The 23,502-nt window shown below is 39.7% G+C and overlaps 1 protein-coding gene across 2 annotated transcripts; it reads right to left on the reverse strand.

Moving 5' to 3' along the window:
• Positions 1–1,106: 1,106 nt before the first annotated feature.
• Positions 1,107–22,634, reverse strand: ZFAND4 (zinc finger AN1-type containing 4). 2 transcript variants are annotated; one of them, XM_088169063.1, is made up of 10 exons: positions 22,495–22,634; positions 21,495–21,797; positions 14,304–14,379; positions 14,135–14,202; positions 13,419–13,605; positions 9,175–9,322; positions 7,144–8,325; positions 6,474–6,528; positions 4,084–4,198; positions 1,107–1,999 (listed from the first exon to the last, which is right to left on the reverse strand). In XM_088169063.1, the coding sequence occupies exons 2-10, from the start codon at positions 21,676–21,678 to the stop codon at positions 1,864–1,866; spliced, it is 2,151 nt and encodes a 716-aa protein (XP_088025189.1). In that variant the 5' UTR covers positions 21,679–21,797; positions 22,495–22,634; the 3' UTR covers positions 1,107–1,863. The 2 variants fall into 2 exon arrangements, with proteins under 2 accessions (XP_088025189.1, XP_014730806.1); XM_014875320.2 differs by having other exon boundaries at positions 4,084–4,201.
• Positions 22,635–23,502: the final 868 nt, after the last annotated feature.

A 23,502-nucleotide genomic window follows, 5' to 3' on the forward strand; every position in this document is an offset into this window, starting at 1 on the left:
CCACATTATTGTAATTCCACTTCTTACCAAACCCCTACAGTACCTACACCAAGTGCAATACTTCTGTCTTCAGAATGTTGCTGAGCTGTATGTAATTGCTGGGAAAACAACACTTGTACATTTGTCACGTTCCTTATTCTTTTCCTTCAGCATCAAACACTCCCATGCTGGAGATGAAAAAAAACTCCAGGCAGTTCATGGTACATAGCACGGCTCAGTAACACCAAGTTTGTCAGATCAGGGGAACTTCCTCCAGTAATAGCAAGCACAGAAGTCACACACATGGAATGACATTTTTATCTTATCAATGCCCAGAAGAATGATTGTGAATATTTTTTTTCCAAGTTCATCACTCTGAAAACTTCAGGTTTATGAAGTTTCAAGTGGACTACACGAAATTGATTTCCTTCAAGGATGAGATTCTTTCAGTGATCATCTTTCTTCTTTTTTCATCCACCTTTTGACTGTCATTCTCAAAGCTGCTACCCTTTGATTGGAATGCAGCATAGATCATTTTAATACCACAACCAACTAAGTAGCTGACGACTTTGACAAGACAGGGACCATGACATTTGATTACCTAAATACAATGTGGGGGGATTTATTTTATTTTGGTGGTTTGTTGTAGGTTTTTTATTAATCTCTTTATACTGGAACACCTCATGCAACTTATCCTTATAAAAATACTTCACAAGCATTAAGGGAATGAAAGAATAAAGTCTTTCAGCAGGTATATTCCTCCAAAAGCAGTTTCTGCAGTGGCTACATATTCATTAGAGCTGTCTCATGCATTTACTGAATTGCCTTTATACTCTATCAGCTGGAAGGGAGAAAGGTTAATACATGCCATTTGTTGGGCATCTGTGTTGCCTTTGCTAGTACACCTGTAAGACTTCAGGAGGTTTATTTAAAGCACACAGTGTTGGTCACACTATTCCTAATGAAGTTGGTGGGAATTCCTCCCATCACCTCCAGTATGAACAGATATGAGCCAGTGCTTGCTGAAAAAAAAAATATATACCCTCCCAACAGAGCCCAACTTTTAATTTAAGAACACATTGTAAGAGGGAAGTTAACTTGTGCATTTATGAGAGCATAAACAAGAATAAAATTTAATATTTATTAGAACTTCTTCCAGTAACAGCATTCAACATCTTAACAAAGCAAGTTGTGAAGTCTTAAAAAAATCTAGGATTACAAAAAAAGTTAAAATAAGTTGTTTCTTATATTTAATGGCAACAAAGAGGGAACCTTCTATTTAAAAACAAACTTGTCATATAAACAGCATTATTTTAAGAAAATGTGATTAAGATGATATGTAATTTTCAGAATGGACACACAACGTACGAATATCAATCAGAATGAAACAGAGGGGTGGAACACACTATCCCCTTAAAATCTCAAACCAGGCTTTTTGAAGAAAGGGGAGGGAGAAGGACCTTTCTAGTGAAATAACTTAGAAAATACCACAAAATGGACAAAACCAAGAGTACAGAAGACATTACGTGACACCCTCATTACAACACCCCCTCAACTCTGGTTATACAGTAAAGTTAGTAAAGTGCATCTTTAAAGACTTGTCTAGTGAAATAGCTTTTCCAAATATAAAACACAACACGTGCAGTAACAGTTAAATCATAGTGTAAGTTTTTAGAAACTAGTTTTTAACTTTTCATTCACCCAAGAAGAAAAGTTTTAACTGCAGTAGTGTTCACATTATTCTTCGATGCATCCTCATGTGCTTTTGTTACTTGGCAAACCTTTAAATATGGAGCATGGCAAAAATATGCAGTTTAAGCAAGTGCTTCTCTCAATTCAATACAATTCTTCAACAGCAGAGTGGCCACATGCAGCACAACCATGTCAAATTTTGGGAAGCTTTGGTGCACTAATGATGGGATTGGTCTCCTGTAAATACCTCCGTCCTGCACTCTTGTAGTCGTAGGTGCAGGTATGAGTCTCTGCATAGCGGTGTGTTGCACAGAAGTTGTTTCCACATCTGAAGAATCAAAAATATTACTAGTTACAAACTTTTAGAAGCTTTTAATGCTCTGACATGCTGAGAGACATTTGCTTAATCATGTGTTAAATGACAGAGCTGTTTGAATTGTTATCATCCTTGACTGGTAACATTAACTGGTGGAGTACACAAAATGACAATTTTCCATGCTGAATGTTTTAGTTCTGACCCAACAGTCTCTTCAGCTGGGAAGCTAATCAAGATCAGTACTCTATGAACCAGCTAGTAAGGATCAAACACACTTATAAATTAAGAATGATGAGCTTTGTTTTATCTTCTTTTTTAAGGACCTCACACAATATTAGTTTGTAGAATTCAGATACCCTCCGGTGAAATCCATGTCATGCACTTCAATTCAAAACCATGACATCACTCAGACAATCAAAACAGTTGTTTTTAGCAAAACTTCTGCCTGGCATGAACTCAAAATAGCCATCTAAGATTAATAAATACAGATTTCATCAGCTGTTAAGACATCAGACAAACTACAAGAAACATAACTTCCTGTAGGACTTCAAAAGGGTTCCATCTATCCAATATCAGTTGAAATTTTGATGAGTTAAGATCAGGATTTTTGCTTCAAACTTGACAGTTCTGCAGCTAAGAGTCTTAACAGGAGAAAAGCATACTTTGGATGTTATATATGATCTGGACAAGTGCTTTACCTGGAGACCCATACTGGTATCCTGTTGCCTGATTATTTGATAGAGATGCTTCTTGACAGTAAAACACTGACACCACTCAAAATCAGAATTCTGTTGAAATGGATTGAGTGTTACCCATTGAACTCACTATTACACTATGATTCCCTATTTATTTATCTATCTGGGTTCATAATAAACTCGGCAGCTGTTCCTGAGGCCTTGTGCCTGGAAATAAATTTGCTTTTCTTTGGTTCTTAGTCCCATAACCACAACTCTTCTCATATGACTGTATTCTCTATTTGGTTAATGCTGCTTTCTAGTAAAAGATCCTATGGTTGGTCTTTTTGAAACCAAAATAAATGCTATTCTTGGAGATGAGCCATTTCCCCCTTCATTTTTAACCTTAGGCAAGCTGCTTTGCTACCTTTAGAAGAGCTGGCAGCTATTTGCTCATCAGGAAAGTGAGCAGTATCCAGAACTGTTTCAAAATCAGACTGAAGAGTCAGTAAGGAGACAATTCCTCACCCTGAAATTCTCTATATGATTCCCCAGTGGCAGAAGTTCTTTTTCATTTTGCTATTGGTAGTGGTGAACCAAGATCAGCTCCAAATACAGCACTCACAGTGTAGCAGTTCCCAACCCAGACTAGCTCATAGGAAACAATACTAAGAAAAAAATAGGTTGTGGGGAAAAAATACTTATATAAAATAACAGAGAAAGCATTTATTTTTCCCTGTGGTTTTTGTTGCTATTGGGTTTTTTTTTTGTTCGTTTGGAGTTTTTTGCTGTTTTTTTTTACAGTTTCCCAAGACCACCATCAAGCACCAGGTCTCACAGTGCTGTCTAGAAGTAATGATGTGGGGGACCAGCACTGTGGTGTTCTGTGTTTGAGATGCTCTAAATGCTCAAAGGTGACTGAAGTCTTGCAAAAAACAGAATACATATAAAATCCAAATTTGTGTTCAACAAATTTTTGATAAGTTAACAAACTGTGAAGATGTCCTGCAAAAGGGAGAAATCTGAGGGAGATTTGAGAAACTCTACCAAACTCAGTTTTTCCTCAAGTTGTTAAAGGTATCATTATTGATGAGAAACTTTGCAGAACATGCATCTATAGCAAGGTCTCCTCCCACCAATATAAAGTGTTATTGTTTTTTTTATCTTGCTCATTTCCTGGTATCTTCCATTCTGTTACCTTCTATTTCTTGACCTTCCTGGAAGAATATACACCTCAAGGGCAGAACGGGGCAACATTCCTGAGTTCTAATTCCTGCAATTCTGCTGAACTGAGAACTGCAACTTTTTTGAAGGTTGCCTTTTGATTTGCTGCGCTTAAGGAATACCATGCACCAAAGAAAACTTTTTGGTTAACTATCAGCTATCAATTTAAAGTAACAGCTGGTTATATACTCAGCCTACCTGCACTCATAGCTGGTTGCCAATCCAGTTTTCTTGCCACAAAGAAAGCAGTGCTTTGAAATTTTCTTTTTTGCTTGAATTAAGCCATTCACAGGTGGAAGATGGGTTGCTTCACCTGCTTTCAGAAGTAGAAAGACAGCAAAGACATTTAAACTTATTCATGAACTAGTTAAATGTTATCTTTTGAAATGCAGATTTATTTTGCATTTCTGGGGATACTTCAGGGGGGAACCCCAAAGCATAAAAGGAAAGGAGAAAAATAAACCCTGAAAGCCAAAACAGGAAGCACATGAACACCTTTGAACTTATGAACACCTCAAGCCTATGAACACCTTTGGAAGAGGAATCACAGTGCTGAACTGTTATTCTGAACACCCTTAAAAGTTCACATAAGCAAGAAGTTACAGAACAAATCAAGAAACACATATCTTAATGGTCTTCCCAGGTGTAAAACAAGCACAGAGTGTCATTGGGGAAGCACTGTGCACAATGACTTTACAAAGACTCAACCAGACAAGCAGTACCTAGCATCCAATATATTCAGTATACCAGTTTGCCAAGTAAGTACTGCAGCATTTTAAAATCTTGCTGGTACTCCATAATTGCAACAGAAGTATTAGACTACAGGCCTCTGCTTAGCCACATGGTTACATTAGGCACTTTGCAGATGTTTGTGAAATTTCTATACTTTAAAGTTTACTTTATTTTTGCATTTTGCCATGTCAGTCTTGGCTTTATTAGCTGGAGATTACGCAAAGAAAAGGTTTCTCCTTTCTTCTTCTCCCTTTCCTCTATAGGAGTAAGTTCTTTGTCCACAACTTGCTTAAGCGTATTTCCCACATCTGGATCAGTAAAGTGACCAATGCATCCTCTCATTCTTTCAGTGTTTCTACTGCTGTATTGTCAGGATGTTCCCAAAAAGTTATCTCATGAGTTCACAAGTATTTTTTGTCCTGCACACCTTTAATCCCAACAGTAATTTCTCAGTTGAAAAGCAGCAGACTACACTCAACAGCAGCACCAGGCAGTCACTACACATCACAGTCATCACTACCAACCACTCCCACCCCATTCCTATTTAGCATTGAAACTTCCAGGCAATGTTTGTCCACGTTAACAACTTCATCATCTGAAAGCACACAATTTCAGAAGCATCAGTTAGCCCAGTTTGTGAAACAGGCAGAACTTGAAGACAGCTGGCCCTGTGGACCTACTTGAACAGAAAAAACTATACACCTACCTTCACATTTCCATCCCTACAGCAACTACAGTGAAAAGTGATCTGTCTTTTGGCCAGTTACACAACAAATCATTACCAGCCACATCTCTCTCAAGGGCCTGCATGATATGATCACACTAAGTCATATCTGGCACCTTTTGGAAAATACACTTTTGACTAAGATTCACCAGAGGAGTGCTTTCTTCACAGTCCTATCCAAAGTGACTCAGGTATTAGCAGGCTTTCCCATCATGCAGACACGGCTCCCAGGGTATCACCTCTGGAGCAGCAAAGGACAGACCTGTTTACTAACTGACTGCCAAGTCAAACCTGCACCTACAGCTGTGAAACACAGGCACAAACCACTCTTTTAGCAGCTTTTGCTCCAACATTACAATTACATAACTTTTTTCTGTTACAGCTGTTATTTGAACACCTATTGTCTAGCTAATTTTCTATACCTGGATATGGAATATATATACTTACCTCTTCCTAAGGTCATACAGAAAAGAAAAGAAAAATTGCTAACTGCAAGTCAAAGATACATAGAAGAAAAATTAAACATGCTGAAAATCCTTAGCTCATTGTTTTAAGAGCTTTAAAAGCATTATTTTAGACAATTCCTTTCCCCTCAATCGAATTAATCACATAAGCAGTTAATATCTACACATAACACACCTTTTTTCAGTAGATGTCAAACATTAAGCACTCCACAGTTACCAAGGCTAGGGTACAAAAAGCACAAAAAGCAGTGAAAAATCTGCACTATATCAGTGTTCTGCAGCATCCATGCCCTTATTGCTTCCTCCCCACTTTTTTCAAAGACAATGCTACTGGTAAATTTGGCTCTGATTTTAGTAGACGCAGAAGTATTCACAGAACCGATAATTTGGAAACTTCAGCACAGAAACTCACATTTAGATCTACAAATGATGTGCAGGATTAACTGAGTATTAAAAAAGCTAAGAAAGAGCTGCAGTTATGGTCCACCTAAGATCTGGATGCCATCTGCATTTTTAAGAACTGCTTACAATATTAAAAGGTTAACCATGCTATAGAAATGTAATACAGCAAGGACTCTAGACGCCAAAAGCCTTACAAAGATAAATTATTTTGACCTCTCTATGTGTGATATACGAGGAAAGATTAAAGTATTATGTAAGTTACTTACCTACTCTTTTCCCTACAGCTGCCATACTTCCATTCATTCCAAGCCCATGTGCAGACTAAAAAAAAAGAAAAATTTCCACAAGGAAATTACTAGCAGATGGAAATTAAATGAAAATGTAGGTAGTTTGACATCAGCTTATTTGATAACAATGTTTATCAATCTACCCACAAAGAGTCCAAGATAACTTCAGCACACAAAGTTACAATTCTGCAATATAGAGCCTTACCCTCAATGGCTATTTAATCAATCTCCCCATACTTCAAAATACACCACAATAGCCAAGTACATTAGAGAGCAGAAGCTTGGAACGTATCGTGCCAGTCACTGGGCACACTTTGGAATAAATGACAATCGGTAAGCAGCAGAAGCCAGATGACACTTCTGACACACACACTCCTAACCCCATCACTAAAGTAACTCATACTTTCAGTTGTGAATGGAACAACCACTTTAATCTTAACGAAGAATTACTTCTAGGACCTGTTTAGATAAACAGGCAGTGTAGATACCATCAGCCATTCAGAAAACAGTTTAAGACAATCAGGGATTTAAATACACCTCCCACAGCCCATCTGCCTCTCCTGACAAGACACACACACACAGTAGTTTTGTAACATCAGTATCACAAAACCAGAAAAACTTTGATTTCTTTGGACGCGTGCATACTTACTAGAATATATTCAGCAGCTTCATTTGGAGGAGCAGTTTTCCTAAAGCTTTCTTCCTGGAAATGCTGCAGGTTTGTAGGTAGTGCAATACCAGAAGTCCGAAACCTGTCAGTCCCACAGGAACTCTGTAAACTTTCCCTGTTTGTGCTTCGGGCCAGCGAAGCCAGAAATCCTAAGTTACTTACAGAACTCGCAGGTTCTTTGGATGCCTTGCTAGCCACATTTGTGATGTCCCTAGCCTCTGCTTTAGAAATTACATCAGGTCTTTTGCCAAGTGACTCTACTTTCACACTACAAAATCTAGCGGTCCTAGAAAAAGAGGAGTCTGCTATACTACGTACTTCCAACGATCGAAGCACATTTGGGGAGGCCGTAGATCTCAAGCTACCAGCCTCAAAGCATCTGGGCGGTGCTTGTGGTTTCAGAGTACTGTGATGTGCCACTTGTGCTGAATACCGGAGGGGAGACAAAAGCAGATTTTTCTGAGGACTTAATTCACGAGTACTGAGAAGACCAGTCTCCATTGCTGCAGTGCTCAGCACTTTGCCAATAGGTTTTCTATGCTCCTCTACAACCTTAGAATCTTTGTCTCCATCAGGCAGGTCAAGCTCTGGGTTCACCTTTCCTATGTCATAGATCTCACTACACTGTTCAGCAGTGCTTGCTTCTGTTAAAAAAGCAAAAGCATCTGGTTCAGGTAGATGTTCTTCTTCTGTTCCATACAGTTCCACGTTTGTTAGATTTGGAAACAAAACAGCATCCTCCTCACTTGCTGAGGTCACATTTTCAGACGGTTTTTCTGAATTTGCAGACAGGGATGAAACAGGAGTCAGAATACTATTTGTAGGTAGTTTTGCATTTTCTAGTTCAACGCGAGATATTTTCGGTGGTAACCTGATGCTATTGACTGGTTGAGACCAAGAGTTGCTCTGCCAAGTGTCATCTTCCTTAAGGAAGTGATTAGCTGTGGATGGCATTGTTCTACCAGCAGTGGCCAAAGTAGCCAATGCTGAAAGTGCATTTTGGGGAGATTCTGACTGGTGCAAATTCCCAGGAGGAGGTAGGCACGACTGTCCAATATGGGGGAGCACTCTCAGGAAGCGATGACGAGCAGCAGCCACTGAGCCACTAGATGGTCGAGGAGTCATGGGAGGGCGAGGTTTCACCTTGACAGTTTTCTTAGGCTATTAAAAAAAAAAAAAAAGCCCAACCAAAATCAAAAAATACAGATACAATAACAATTAGTATTTGAATTCCAGTTGCCTGCAAAAGAGCTGACTGAAAATATGTTCTGAGTAATTCAGACAGTGTAAGGCCAGGAAAGGTCAAGATCATTCTTTCTACTCCCTCATGTGTCACTAGCCATCAAGACTTCACCCTAACATCTGAGTAATAAAATCAAAGATTATAATCATGAAATATTTTCAATAAATCAGTGATCAGAGAAACAGAAAAGGGAAGCCAGAATGTCATCAAAATTATCCAGAGGAGCTTCAGGTCTCAAATACAACAAACAATGTAAGGAAGTATAATCTCTTCATTTTACATCCAGGAAACCTAGTCACACATGAGCATCAGTTTAAAATTTTATTTTCAAGATTATATAATTCCCATATATCACTTTATAGGCTTTTCAGTTACAGTATATCTAATGAAATTTCATTTTAAGAGAAACAGTGACTTTTACCAGAGCAATACTGCAAAACAATGCTACTTAAAGTATTGGAAGAAAAAAACCCAAACAAACAAAAATCACAAAAGCCACCAACCCACCCACCCAAAAGATCTACCCTTGCAAATAAATCCAGAACTAGTAATGAATTCTTTGAATGAGGGCAGGTAGGTCCCAGGAATGATAGTGCCCCTCAGCAGAATGTTTATACAATAGTATTTACATAAATAGCTGAGAAATCATCTATCTGTGATAACTTGACTTCTCAATATGGCAGAGTATCTGATCTACTTTTTAGAGAAGTCAGCACAAGGAAAGCCCAAGTCATTTCATGACAGAAAAACTGAAATCACAATTTCACCTTTTTACTCAGATTCATGTTCTCCATCTTTGCCTTGAGCAGTTTCATTTTATTCATAGTAATTGAATTCTCAATGATCTGTTGGCCAGAAGGTGATGCCTCTGTCTCATCTTCATCATCAGCATATAAATTATAAACTGAACCACCACTGAAAATAAAAGAAAGTTTGTATTCACCCTCTCATGAAATAATTTAATTACATTTTCAATGTAGAGTATTCTCACAACTAGGAAGTCATATCCGTAGTTGATCTGTTGACAAAACATCATGTAAAACTGTATGCAAAGATATTTCAAATCCATTTATCCACATAAGCATCCCTTATTAGGGCAAAGTGATGTTGCTGAAATCTGAACACAGCCACGCTTCTGGGAAGTTGTTATATCATATACAGTTGGTTCACACTCACTATATATTTTCCCCACAGAGGGGATATCCAGTTCCACAAATGTCTCCTGAAGATATGGCCAAAGCTGTTAAGTGTGTGACTCAGACAACAAGCTGATCAGTTTTCCAATTAACCAGACACTGGCATGGAAGGAAAAGTCCAAATTTCTATCCATCCTGAGGGGTGTTCTCACCATAAATGGAAATGGAGGGGTCACCCATGTGGATGTGATATTCTATTTCTCCTTTTCAAAAAAAAAAGAAAAAAAAAAAAGAAAAAAAAAAGAAAAAAAAAAGATCAGTTGAGGTTTCCAAAGATTCCAAAGAGTCTCATATTTGGAAAAAAATAAATCGATTAGAATTGCTAGTCCCAAGACGAAATATTTTAAGTCAGTAGTCACTGAAAGCTTATAGCAAGACATTTCCTTCTTCCATTCTGCATTCTAACAGAGTGCAAAACCTCAAGGTTTTAAAAATCAGCATCTAACTTGTTTTTCCTATGAAGCAATGAAGCTTGCTTTTGATCAGTAACACATTCAACATCTGACAGCAAAATGAAAGAACTATTAGGACTGTCCCATTCATTACAAATTGATGCATTTTCAACACTGCACATCGTACATTTTAAAGAGTGCTTTAGTTCTTCCATTAGGTTGTCAGCATCTAGAAATCATGACAATCAGGCAATTCCCCTAATTCCCTGTGTTCATACAAATATCTTAGTAGATTCAGCTCTCCAAAAGAGATCAAGGAAGGACTAAAAGTCATGTGGAAGTCAGTACCGAAAAGAAAATATCACTAATTAGAGCTGGCATCTTACCTGATTCTTGGAAATATCCTGCTGCCTTTAGAGCCAGCATTTTTTGCACTGACTCTCCAAATCCAGTTCCTAAAATGTAACAAAATTCCAAAGGGAGCACAGCTGGGAGACAGTGTGAAGAGCAAGACAGCAGCAAATGCAAACCGAGAGTCAGCAAAATAGACCAGAACCTGAGTAATTCCATATGGGGACAGTTAGCACGAATATTACATACACATACTTCTCCTGGTAAAAACCCAACACTAAAAAAATAATTCCAAAATTTTATCTTTACAAAGGTTTACATCACCAAGTCAAAAGAATTTGTTAAACGTCCCTTCCTGCTAGGTAAGGATGGAAAGCAAAGTGCTATGTTTCATGTTTGGTTGATTTTTGTTTTTAAATGCAAAAATAATTGTTATCTTTTTCTTCCATTTGCTGACAAATGGGGCCAAGAACACACACCAAAAAAAGAAAAAAGGGGGGGGTGATAAAAGGATTGTTTGCTTTAATGTGATTGTAAGATTATCGAAGTTGGACATGGAGTTTTGATATTAATTATATTTTCAGCCCATTTTACAGTGAGTAAATTTTAAATTTACTTTGTCCATAGGTGTCAACATTCCTGAGCTCTTCCTTGTAAAATGTACATCTCAAAAACTATTAGCTTGCTGAAACCCTTTCAGCACCAGTGTCTGCCAGTCCTCCACCACAACTTCAACACTCTTCTAACCCAGACAACGATCACTGTATGGATTTATACTTTTGTCACGTTTTAACCAGTACTCCAACCACAGATAAAATAAAATTATCTAGAGAGCTATAAAACAAACCCAAAACCAATGTCTCATTTCTGAATTTCATTCAATGAATTCTGCTCCAAGTATCAGCAATGTGAAAAAGTATGATAAAACATGTACTTCAAAATTTTTAATCACCAATGTACCCACACATATGAACACATCTGTCAGTATGGAAAACAGTAGTATTCAGACCCACAGCTTTACTCTATAAAGATCAAACAAAAAGGTCTGATTTGCTTCCATTCTCTCCTCCCTTTGCTACTTTTTTCATTTCCCAGTGTCTCACCCAGCCATGATAACAAACTCAACAATTAGGATTTCCTTCCCCTCCAAATTACTATCTGCCTTAATAGAAAAGCTAGTAAATGAACTCCCATAGTTAACACAGAAAAACAGAAACAACTCAAGCTGAATGTTTTCAACTCAAGTGGCTTCCAACCCAACTGGTTCACTTGACCAGTGCCAGCACATTTCTTAAGCCCAAGGCATTTGACTTTCCTACGTGCTGCTGTGCTTTGAAAGGCTTACCCAGGTATCTTGTAAGAGCTAAACGAGTGTGGTTTACTCCTCCCATTTGCAACGTTTAGCCAATCTCAGTAAAATTACTATTAAATCTGTACATTAGGATTATCCAATGGAAAAGTACAAAGACTTTCAGACCATCATCTACACCAGTTTTAAATGGCAAAAAAAAAGTCAACACACACACACTAAAATCTGGACACATAGGCAGACACCAGGGACCCCATTCTATTGAAAAATTGCATTTCAAGCTGCTTATGACAACTCCTTGCACTAACTCACAGTATAGCATCCACAGTCCCAGCTTTGTGAATGGGTTTTGATGTTCACTGGAGCCAGAGGTTAAATAGGAACAAAGTGGTAACAGTCAGGGTAGCAGCAAGGACAAGAATTATACCAGTCTGCTCATCTTTCCAGAAGTGTATCTAGCCCAGTGCAGTAGCCAGATTCTCAGTTCTTAACCAATTATGCTTTTTTAAACCTATTTCAAACAATAACATATGTGGCTATTTACTGAAAGACTACAGGGGCTGAAAGATAAAAATCACAGATCTAAAATATTTGTGTATTTTCTCTTCCTTGTATATCAAACACTAGATCTTTCTACTATGTATAACAATGTGGGAATTTGATATTTCTTTCTGTCAGTGGTTCTTAAGTATGGATGTCCTAAAAAATTTTAAGAGTAGTATCATTCTGAATACAAACTGAATATAAATCCAGTACAAAGTTCTTGCTTTCCCTTTGCAAATAGAAACAAGAAAAGTCACTTAAAGCACTAAAGCACCTTAGGCTTAGGAGAAAATACAGCTAATTCCCAGAAAAGGGACTCCTTTCCTCACAGCTGTACAAATATTAAGTTTTTGAGAGGATAAAAGTACCTACCCAAAAGCTGCAGTATAAAAATAAAATGCAATAATTTTTAATAGCCATTTTGATAGTTTTAGGGAAAAGACTACCAAACTGTTTACTACGACTACAATGCAGCAGGTAAAGTGATACACCTGTCCTGATGATAAAATCACTGGATTCTGACAGCAATTGACACAAGCTTGGTACTCAACAGTAGCTAACCTGAGGCCTAATTACATCCAAAATCTGGCTGTATTGGTAATTACCTCAGTACATTGAAAAACATAAGACATAAAAAAACCTACGGACAAACCTCCCAACCAAAATCCATGTAAAACCAAAAAAATCCCCACCCCACAAGAAGCATAACAAAACCACCCTTCAAACCAAACAACCATTCCCCAACCAAGAAACTAAAAACCCACAGGATTGCACTGCCAATCTACTATCTTCCTGACTAATCATTCAGTCCATAGAAAAAAAAATTTTGTGTGAACAGGGAAATGTTTACAAAATTAAACATATGCCTTAAGAATTTAGAGAAAGTGCTTAACAGAAGTTGTTAATATCTAATAAAATATTCATTTGACTCTCCTGCAACACGTTCCTTTTCAGAAAGAACTGGAATGTTGAGAATTGCCTGAAGTATGAAGTCAGTTTTATCTCACTATATTAATGCATACGGTGATAACAGAACCATTATCACAACCACTGACCACAAAGCACTACCGTGCTGTTATGTAGTTACAACAATTTAATAGCCCTAAAGGAATAATTCTGGAATATGCCACATACTCTTTTGATAAAATCAACAAACACAGCTTAAAATTACACAGCAACCCACTTTTGAAGAATAAGATCAAGATTAAAACCAACTTTACCTCAAAGATTCAGACAGTGGTGTTAAAGTGCCATCGCCCCGGTCAACTACACGGAAGAAATTCAACCGATCTCCTTCTCGATACACTAAGAAGGTCACTTGTTTGTTGGATGGCCCTTTCTCCCACATCTTGTCTCTAGCAGGATCCATGTACTCAGCCATTTCCCTGATAGGATCTTTCACAGGAACTAAAAAGATTAAAAAAAAAACAAAATAAAACCAAAATATTATTATTGTTCTTTTGAGCATCTCTGAGAGCTCAGCTTGGTTTATAACAGGAATTCCCAAGATAGAAGATATGCCGAGTTTATTCCCAAGTGAAAATTATCAAGGGAATTTCTTCATTTTCACTCCTACACATATGATCCACATAACCAAGTTTATTGTCTGACTGCAGCAGTGTCTGATTCTTATCAACCATATTTTAAAAATTATTTGTATCATGACATTCCAGAATAATTTTTTCTTCAAGTGAAGAACTGATGGTTTTATGACTTGATGATTCTGTATATACAAATATATTTAATTTAAAAGTAAACAAGGAGCACTCTATATGCTAAGAGAAGATGGAGAAAAAAAATCGCACAAATTTTTAAGTATTTTTCCAATTAATTTGGGACTGAAGTCTGATTGTCTAAAATGCTTACCTAGGAGAAGCTCTTTACAGTTACAAGACATTGCAGGAAAACCACTATCTTTAACTTCCTTAACACCCACCTCTTCTAGTGTTAACAGGTCCACCTCGCATTGCCAGAACCAACTTCAGAGTGCAGCCTTCTGAAATGCTGTAAATAACAATAAATAAGTTTTTATAGCATTTTCTGTCGTTCATGCTGGCAATTATTTAGTAACATTAATTAGAAACCTAATTTTATTCTATACTTACTTATAATCATCCAAACAATAGTCATCCTTCAGTTCCATGTTATTCCAAATTAAGTGCTGCTGAGAGACAGGAATACCTAAACAAAACATACAAACAAATGACTTAAGGCTTGGCAAGAGGGCTCCTGGGGAGATTGTCTCTTTGAAGAGTGTGGGGGGTAACGGACTGAAACTGGATCACAGGATAAAGAAGAGAAGAAGCAGGACAAGGACAGGCACTTGAGCTGTCTTTAGCCATGACATCCAATCTCCAAATAGTTATTAAAACGAAAGATTTTCCAAAGGCTTTAGCTCAAACACAAAGTTTAATCTTGTGGCTCATCAGAGTGTGTGTAGAAGTGTTCAACTGCTTCAGGCTTATTGAATACTTGCTTTTTCAAATCACCAGATAAGAGAGGTTTTTTCCTGTTGTCTGAACTTCATGTCTACTAACAGGAAAATCAGGATAAAAAAAACAACTTCTACTGACAAAACTGCTGAATAATGCAATCACAGACTGGTACATTGTATTACTCACAGTACAGACACAGTCACATTAAGGTGACTGGTGGCAGCTCTCTTACAGTGATGAGAAGTGCAAATGCGTTCCTATCCCTGCTTGGTTTGGGACCTCAAAGTGTGCACGTATAGTTTAGTACCAGAGCACTTAATTAAACTTCATCCTACAAACACTTTTGTTTCATTCTGGGTGTTTTTTCAAGCCATCAGAATGTTATTACTAATATCCAGTAATATTCACTTTCAACCCAAGTTCTGGGGTGATTTGGCTATTTTTCATTATAAGAAAGTAAGTATACAGAATATTTGTTCCTTATTAAAATTCTGTGGATTATGCAAAGAGAATCCAAATTCTACACTATTTTTGCATGCATAGTCAACTCAGTTATATACAGTTGTAATACACATTAAAGATAATAAGCAAAAGCTGGTACAATTTGAGGTCTTCACACATTTTTACTGGAATGCTACTACCTTCCGAATTTTGGATAGAATACAAATGAAGACAGTTACAAAAGGATGAGAAATATCAGACCACCACCACCAAAAAAAAAAAAAAAAAATCTTCCCTCCAGCATCAAAAGGAAGTTGTTCAGTTTGTCTAGTGAAACCCAGGTAATTAAGATCTCTCACTGTGCATTCATGACAAATGTTAATTAAAATGTATATCTATAGAGGAAGAACTACTTTTAAAAAAAATTCTAAACACCACTTCTCATACCAAGGAACAAAATCTATAAATGCATTTTCCTACAGGTTACATTAAAATAATATTATCCTAAAATTTTATTCATTGCATGTTCAGATACTTAAAAGGAAATGGACGTGGCAGTGCTACACAGTAAGCCTTCCCTAAATACATCGGGCAGGAGGGGAACACAAAGATCAGAGTCTTCCAGATAGTTCCCAAAATCATCTAAGCTTTTGAAGGCTTGTGAGAATGCTTAGCAAGCTGTGGCAAGATCAGCAAAGTATTCCCTTGCTAGGTAGAGGAAGGGCACAAAGCTCCCAATACCCAAGGAAGAAGAGGGGATCCAAGTCCAAGCATATTAAACAGGCAAGTAGGAGACATCCCTTTGCAGAAGGGGGAGTGCACTTTGGAGGAACAGTCATTGTTTCTCTTTAGGCTTTACAGAAGATGACAATCTCCTCACCACAGCACATATCCAAATCTTCCCTGTTCTGAATGAACAACTCCACTTGATTACTTTTAACAGGAATCTTATATCCTCTGAAGTTCACAGGACATTTATAAGAAGAGTATCTTCATACAGTAGCCTAATATAATTGCTACTACGCTGCCAGCTATTTAATAGCTGGTTATTGGTTATGTTACAAGTCAGCAGTGTAAGCAAAAGAACAAGCTGGCAATAACCAGTGAGTCTACATTAAAGTTTTTTGTGTTGTTTTGCACTCTTCTGATTACAAACAATCTGATTACTGTCTGCATTTGTTATGGTTTCAGCAGCCTCCAAGGAGCAATTTCCAATTACTTTGATAAACTGAGAGAGTATTTATTAAAAAGGCTGGCTTGCAGCTGGCAGTACTGGAGTGAAACATGGTTTTCTCATTCAACAATGACAATGTATTTTTGGTGAAATGAACAGATGAAAAGAGGATACTCTGCTGTGATTGGAAACAGACACAACTTTATTACTTATTCCCTTTCATACTGCTTTCTTAGAATTCTGTATCTATACACTGAGGAAATAGTATGTGCTTTATAGCTTCAGAGGCAGCAAAATATTCATCAGCTGGCCTTTTTCTGGATTATAGTAAGGATTTATTGAGGAGACATTTGCACACAAGATCAGCATGTACAACTGCCAACAATAATGAGAATTGTGAGATACCCAACCACTATACCCTCTCCCTAAGCAACACATGATGGTATCACTGGCCTGCCCCAAATCACTACTGAGAGGTAAGCAGGGCAATAAGCTACATCTCGGTGCTCAAATGGAAATGAGCTGGCCAGGCTCATTTCAGTTACAGGAGGACAGAAGAGTCTGCAGACTACCTATTGAAATGGCTGTAGGTGCACTGACAATGTGACCTACTAAAATGGGGGAAGGAGAGAAGCAGCTACCCTATCCTGTCTCTGAATCAGCACATCACATACAAGGTTCCCTCCCTTAACTCTTCTTTTTGACATGCTAAGTAGGTTCACCACAGAAACTGATTTGGTCAAGTCTGACACAGGAAAAAAAAAATAACATCCCTGTAGATTTCAGAAAAAAACCTTGATTTTATGTTGTGGGTATAAAGTTCCTATGTTTAATAATGCCACATACATTTCACTGTCAAAATTCAAACTGCACTTATCTTTCATTCAGTGTTGAAACTGATGGAGCCTCTTTATACAGAGAGGCTGGGCTGACAGTCTCATTTTCCCCCACAAACTGGCTACATTAGTAAGACATGCAAAAGCCCACAACTTACAGCAGCAGGACCATTTTCCTAATTGTTAAACTCCCAGCTTTCACTTGAATGACAGTAACTACGGCAGCATAAATGGAGCCAGTACTGACCTACTCTTTGTCCAAGGGACTCACTAAGAACAGACTAAAGACAGCAAATCACCAGTAATTGAATGCAGGCCAACAAAATTTCCTGACAAAGGTGACCTTACTTTACAACTTCCAGATGCTGCTCTGGGCAGCAACTCGCTCTGAGCAGTCTTGCACTCATAGAAATGTTTCCCCAGCTCAGATAAGGCACAAGCTTAAAAAATGCTTCATGAACTTCTGTATCAGCACAGTAAACAGGCAAATCATAAAGCAAATAGAAGATGCAGGGGGAAAATAGTAAACAGAAAAAAGCAGGATTGGTTCTGTTAAAAATTCATGACACTTGTGCAATCCACTTACTCCAGTCCCGGCCGAAGCACAGCTATTTTCTCTAATGCAAATAGTAATAAATATCAGTGTGACATACTCTGAATTCACAGAATATTGAAAGAAATTACAATATCCACGTGAAGTCTGCTCGACATTCTTCTAGTTCCTTTTATTTAAGTAAAGCTGCTGTACACCAGCAGCAAAATAACGACAGTAAAAGGACCAAAGAAAAATAAAAACTCACATGATGAACTGAGTACACACATACACAACAAAATTACTGCTGCATCTGTCGTTCCCTGCTGAACACAAGGGAACACCAACTGAACACTAAAATCAAGATGTACTCTGAAATCTAGTTCTCTTTTCCCCCTTTACAATAATACAAGAACAAGAGAACATCTAAATTTTCATCTAAAAAGGTCGATATTTCCACATACACAGATCATACAATTCAATTGCAAGTACTCACCCAACAAACCATGACCAAGTTTGATTTTTATTTTAAAGCTAACTACTTAAATGAATGCCCTAACACTCCATACCAAAGAATTAAAATTAATTCTTGCAAGCTAACAACAATAATACCACCACTAAATCCCAATGCCTACCTCCTCCCTTGAGACTCAATCCTATCTTTTCTAACAAACATGCTTACAGGTATTGTCTATGGTTCTTTAACAGATTAATTAGCCACTACTACGAATATGCTACCTGAATGCTATCTGTCTCTAACAGTGCAAAAATTGGTGTTTCTGACTGCCCAGCCCTGCAGTTACAAAGACTTGTGCAAAGGAGAAAACAGAGATCTCAGTTTAAAAAACCCCATTACCTCCTCTTTCAATGAAATCCTGATTTTTTAAGTACTACTCATGTTAAAGCTCAGTATTTCAAGCCACCTTGAAATACAGATACCATGTCCATCAACACTGATTAACAAGTAAAACCAATGGAGTAGGTAGCACTGCTAGCAGCACTGTGTGTGTATTCCAGCTTTTATGCCACCAGTAGAGACAAAGGGAGCTGTTTCTTCCCAGATGAACTATTTTAAAGGGCTCAGTCAGTGAATTTAAGACTAGGAGCGATTTACCCCCGGGGCTCCAAAGTCAACACTATAACAAATCTCCTGCTTACTTCACAGAGAACATATTTGAGGACAAATGCCTGGACCTGATCCAAACACACATCAGATATTCTATAACTTCAATTTACAAGTAGAAGACTTGCACTGAAATTTCAGATGCATTAGAACCCGTAAGCTTTTATGTATATTCTTTGCCGACTAAAACCACTGAAAACACACAGCTGGAAACACGGAGCTCTTTCTTAGTAAGGTGCCAATGTCTACTACAGCTGTCTAAACAAAGCCTTTCCATATCAGATCACTAGCAGGCATCAAGAATGACAAACAGTATCTGAAGTAGACAAAATTCCTAACGTACCATCCATATTATGCTTTTTTATTATGCTGAAGACAGTCTACAGCTATTGATTTTCCAGTTGTTGACAAAGATCAATTTGTCTTGTTTCAATTTTATTATTAGCTTCTTACAATTAAAGACATTGGTAATATTTCAACAATTTGTTAACTTGACACAATTCCAGATTTTTTTCTTGGAGCTTTCAGGTCTCACCTCATTTTTTCAAAACATCTCTTTCTTTGCTTACATACTATCACCCCCAACATCCAGATGAAGAAAATATGCATAACTAGAAACCTCATGTAGTGTTCCAGCACTGTAAGGAGGCATTCTCCAACCAGAAGTGCAGCTTAAATAAGAGAGATTCACATCTCACAAAAGCTGACACGATATATAATAATAAAAAGAGAAAACTAGCAGCAGAAACAGGAACAGATGTAAGCTTTCCCCTTCTCATGCTAAATCACAACAAAATTACTTCTGAATTTTCACTCTATCTGGGTGATTTACTGCTCAAACTTGTGCACTATAATAGGAACTCTGTCGCTGAAAAATTGTTATTATTTAAATGCAATAGGGACCCCAAATGCAACATAAAATTAATTTGTCATTGCGTATCTGTTTTGTCCATACGTAACTGATCAATTTGCTTTCACTCTGCCTCCCACAAATTATTATATAGAACAGTAAAAATATTTTAACTCTGCTATGGAGTATTAAAGTATTACAACTGACTTCTTACAATTCAATGATAAGCACCAGTGAACTCATCTTCCATGTTTAATGAAATTTACTTATTAATTCTATACAGCAGGCAGCCAAGCCGTAATTACCTCACCATCTTATGAATGACAACATGCAAACAAAATTCCAGATAAGCGTTATTATAACTTCATTACTGAGCTGTTCTTTCTTCTAATAAGAAACGAGGACACTTTTGTAAGCTGTAGGTGTAACTGAGTACGGCTATTCACAATCTCACATTTTGGACTACAAGGAATTCAAATCCTTCTTCCTCACATCTCCCACTGATCTCTTCATCTCTGAGCTTTAAAGCTCACTCCATCACTGATACTGCTCAGACAGCCTGCCTTCTGTTCTCTCCTGCCTTTGCTACCGTTTAATTCACTGTTAGCTAGTGCTCTATGCATCTCTCCTACTCCTATATTCAATTATAGGTAGGAAAACCCCTTTCCTTTTCTTGTTTCGCCTCTAACCTCCAGAAGCATCTTGTTATATTTTCTGACTTGCTACTAATTATGGCCTTGTCCACAGCAAACAAAAGCCCATCCACACAGCTGCCCTATTGTACCTACACGGATGTAAGCTCCACTCGTGCACACTGGAGCTTCTGCTGTGTGGATCTTACTAGCAAACAGTCCCCTCTGTTGTTGCAATGCTTGTGTGTTTTAAGACTTGTGCCAGCTGTCTGGGTTTTTTTCCATCCACTAGAGCAGATTTCCATAAGAGGAGGAGAGTATCTTAGATTCCAGTCAACAGCATTATATTACATCTCCCAGAGGACGGGTTCCACATAGACAGAAGGATGAAGAACACGTACAGGTTACTAGGGAAGGAGGGGATCCCTTTTCTTAAAATCAGCAACTCTGATGCACTCAGCTTCTAGAGCTGTACAATTCTTTAAACCCCTCCAAAGTGAAAAAGAAGATAGAGGATGCAATGCTTAAACTGTGACTATATAAATATTTCAAATCACATTTTTTCATGCAAGTCATCCTCACCAGAGAGGAAAAGAGGTAAGAGGGGACTAATCTACACCTGTTCTTCTTGCATAAGCATCAGGACTGGTCTCATAACTTAAAGGAGATTTTCACTTCGCAAAATGTGTCAAGTTTATCACTTTAAGATAAGCATTGCTCAGCCAGAGCAATTATCTAGCAGCAAAAGATCACTCACCTAAACAAAATTCAAATCAGTAACTTAAAGCTGCCTTTGGGATTTGCCTGCACTGCAGTTGCTCTTGTGACTGCAGTATCATAAAAAAACCATAAACTGACTAACCTAATCAGCAACAAACATAGCAGCAAATTTAAAGGATGGTCAGTTACAATATACACATATTGCAAGGCTCATATTTATAACCTTGCTAGTTAACAAACACCTAGGGTCAGAGAATCCACAGACTTTTTTAAAGATTAACCTTAACTGTACATAGGAGAAAAACCCCAACCAACCCACCAGAAGAGCAAACATACCAATTCCAGTGAAGCCTAAGGCATGAGCTTATAGAAAATGGAAAGAACAGAAAAGCAACTCAACTTCAATTAAACCCAAGCCATAAACTAAGCACCTGTTTTTTTATACATATTGCTAAACATGACATTAAAGCTTTCTGATTCGATTTTAGCAATTATGATTTTTTAAACAAGATTAAAGTGATAAATTTTACACTGAAATAAGAGAGAATAGTACCTTCCAGTCTTTGAATTTTAGCTTTCACAGAAATAACTGTTTCAAAGGGGGAAACTCGCAGTTCAAAGCAGGTTCCTGTTAGCGTTTCAATGAAGAGCTCCATAGTTTCATAGAAAGGAAGTTTGTAGTGAAATGGTCCCATATTATCTTTATTAAAAAAAGGAGGCTCTTTCTTGTTTGCCATTAGAAAGGATTTACAACTTCCTTGTAAGAAGATCTGTCAGGAAACTACATTCCACTTCTAGCCAAGGCAGCTTTGAAGACACGTGTAGTGCATTGCTGTTCATCTTTAGGATTTTTCACCTATAAAGCAAACAAATATAGTTCTGACAACATCTAAACGTAACTACGAAAGAGAATTTAAATTTATTTTATGCATAATGGCTGCTGAGAAACATTAAGTTATTACCTAGGTGGGGCAAGATAAGCACAAATTGTATCACCAACGTTGTCGTTTTAGGGCCCTAATGTCAGCCAGCATTCCAGACGCAACCTACTACCTTTGTTATTTTTGTTTCCACAAGCGACATGACAACCAGACGCCCAATGCCTCCTGACAAGAGCTGAGCCCTCCGCAGTGTCAGAGCTAGAGAAAAACTCCAGAAAGGCGTAGGAACGGGGACTGCTCCGGGCTCCGGAAAGGCAGTTGGAGGTGGCAGCTCAGCCGTGCTCCCGCCAGCGGGGTCCAGCGCCGCAGCGGAGCGGGGGCCACAGCCCGGCAGCCGAGCGGAGCGCCCGCGAACAAAGAAAGAACGGCGAGCAGCTGCCCCGTCCCCGCCGCGCCCCGGGGCGGCCTCGCCCCCCGGGCTGGCCGCGGGCCCCGCCACCACCGCCCCGGCCCCGCTTCCTCCCTGGACACGCGCCTCGCCGGCGGGGCCGGGCCCGGGGCGGTTCGAGCACGGCCCCTCTGCCCGCCGCCCTCGGCGCTGCCGCCGCAGAGTCCCCGCAGGAGCGGCGTTCCCGAGGGCCCGGAACGCACCGAACGAAGGCGGGGTCTCACCTCATCTGCCGCCGCCGGGCCCGCTCGGGGGGGACACGGTTCCCCTCCCCCCGCGCCGCCCCGCCCGCCACAGCTGCCGGAGCCGGCCGGGCCCGGCGGGACGCACGGACCGGGAGCGCAGCCGGAGCCGCCGGGGGTCAGGACTGGGAGGTGCCGCCCGGCAGCCCCCGCGCTGCCCCGCCCTGTGACAGCTCCTGCCGCGGGCCAATGGGACGCCAGCTCTCACGAACCTCGGCCAATCAGCGCCCCCGGGGGCGGGGCTCGCGGTTCCTCAGGGGCGGGCGCCCGCCGGGCCGCTTGTTGTGGTCGTTAAGACGCGGGGCGGCAGCGCGTGCGCGGGGAAGGACCCGGATCCACTTCCCCATGCCGGGGAGTGCTGAAGGCCGGGCTGGATGGGGATTCGGTCAGCCCGGGCCCGCGGGACGTGTCCCTGCTCTGGGCCGAGGGGAACGGCGTGGCCTTTCAGGTCCCTTCCGCCCCAAACCGCTGAGTCTGGGCAACGCCCCCAGCGATACCGGTGGACAACACGTGACAAAGGCGGCGGCCGCGCTGCCTCCTGGGACATGGAGTGCGGCGGGGCCTGGGAGGCGGCCAGGGCAGGTTAAGGCTAAGGTGGCTCCGGTGGCTTGTTCCCCCGAACACCGCCGGTCGTTACTCAGGACCGAGCCGCAGAGTCAGCAGCGAGACCCTGCGCTCAGGCCGATGACTCCCCGGCATTGCCGGTGTGTCAATGCAGCGATGGGCCCGGCCGGCAGGGGCGGGCCCGCTCCCAGCGCGCAGCCGCCCCGCTGTGCCCAGCCCGGACACAAACGTTCCCGGCCATGGCAGGGGCCAGGCAGTGCTCTGGAACACCTTCATTTGTGCTCTCGTTTCAGCGTGAAGGGGCCAGGGCAAGCTCCAAAAGCAGCGGGGCCCGTGGATGATCACAGGCTAGAGAAAACAAGCTTATCCTCTTAGCAGGTGCTAATTACATTAACCACTGTACTTTCCCATTTAGGTTTTAAAATA

Source organism: Sturnus vulgaris, chromosome 8, assembly GCF_052056855.1.
Source record: "Sturnus vulgaris isolate bStuVul1 chromosome 8, bStuVul1.hap1, whole genome shotgun sequence".
Classification (NCBI taxonomy): Eukaryota; Metazoa; Chordata; class Aves; order Passeriformes; family Sturnidae; genus Sturnus; species Sturnus vulgaris.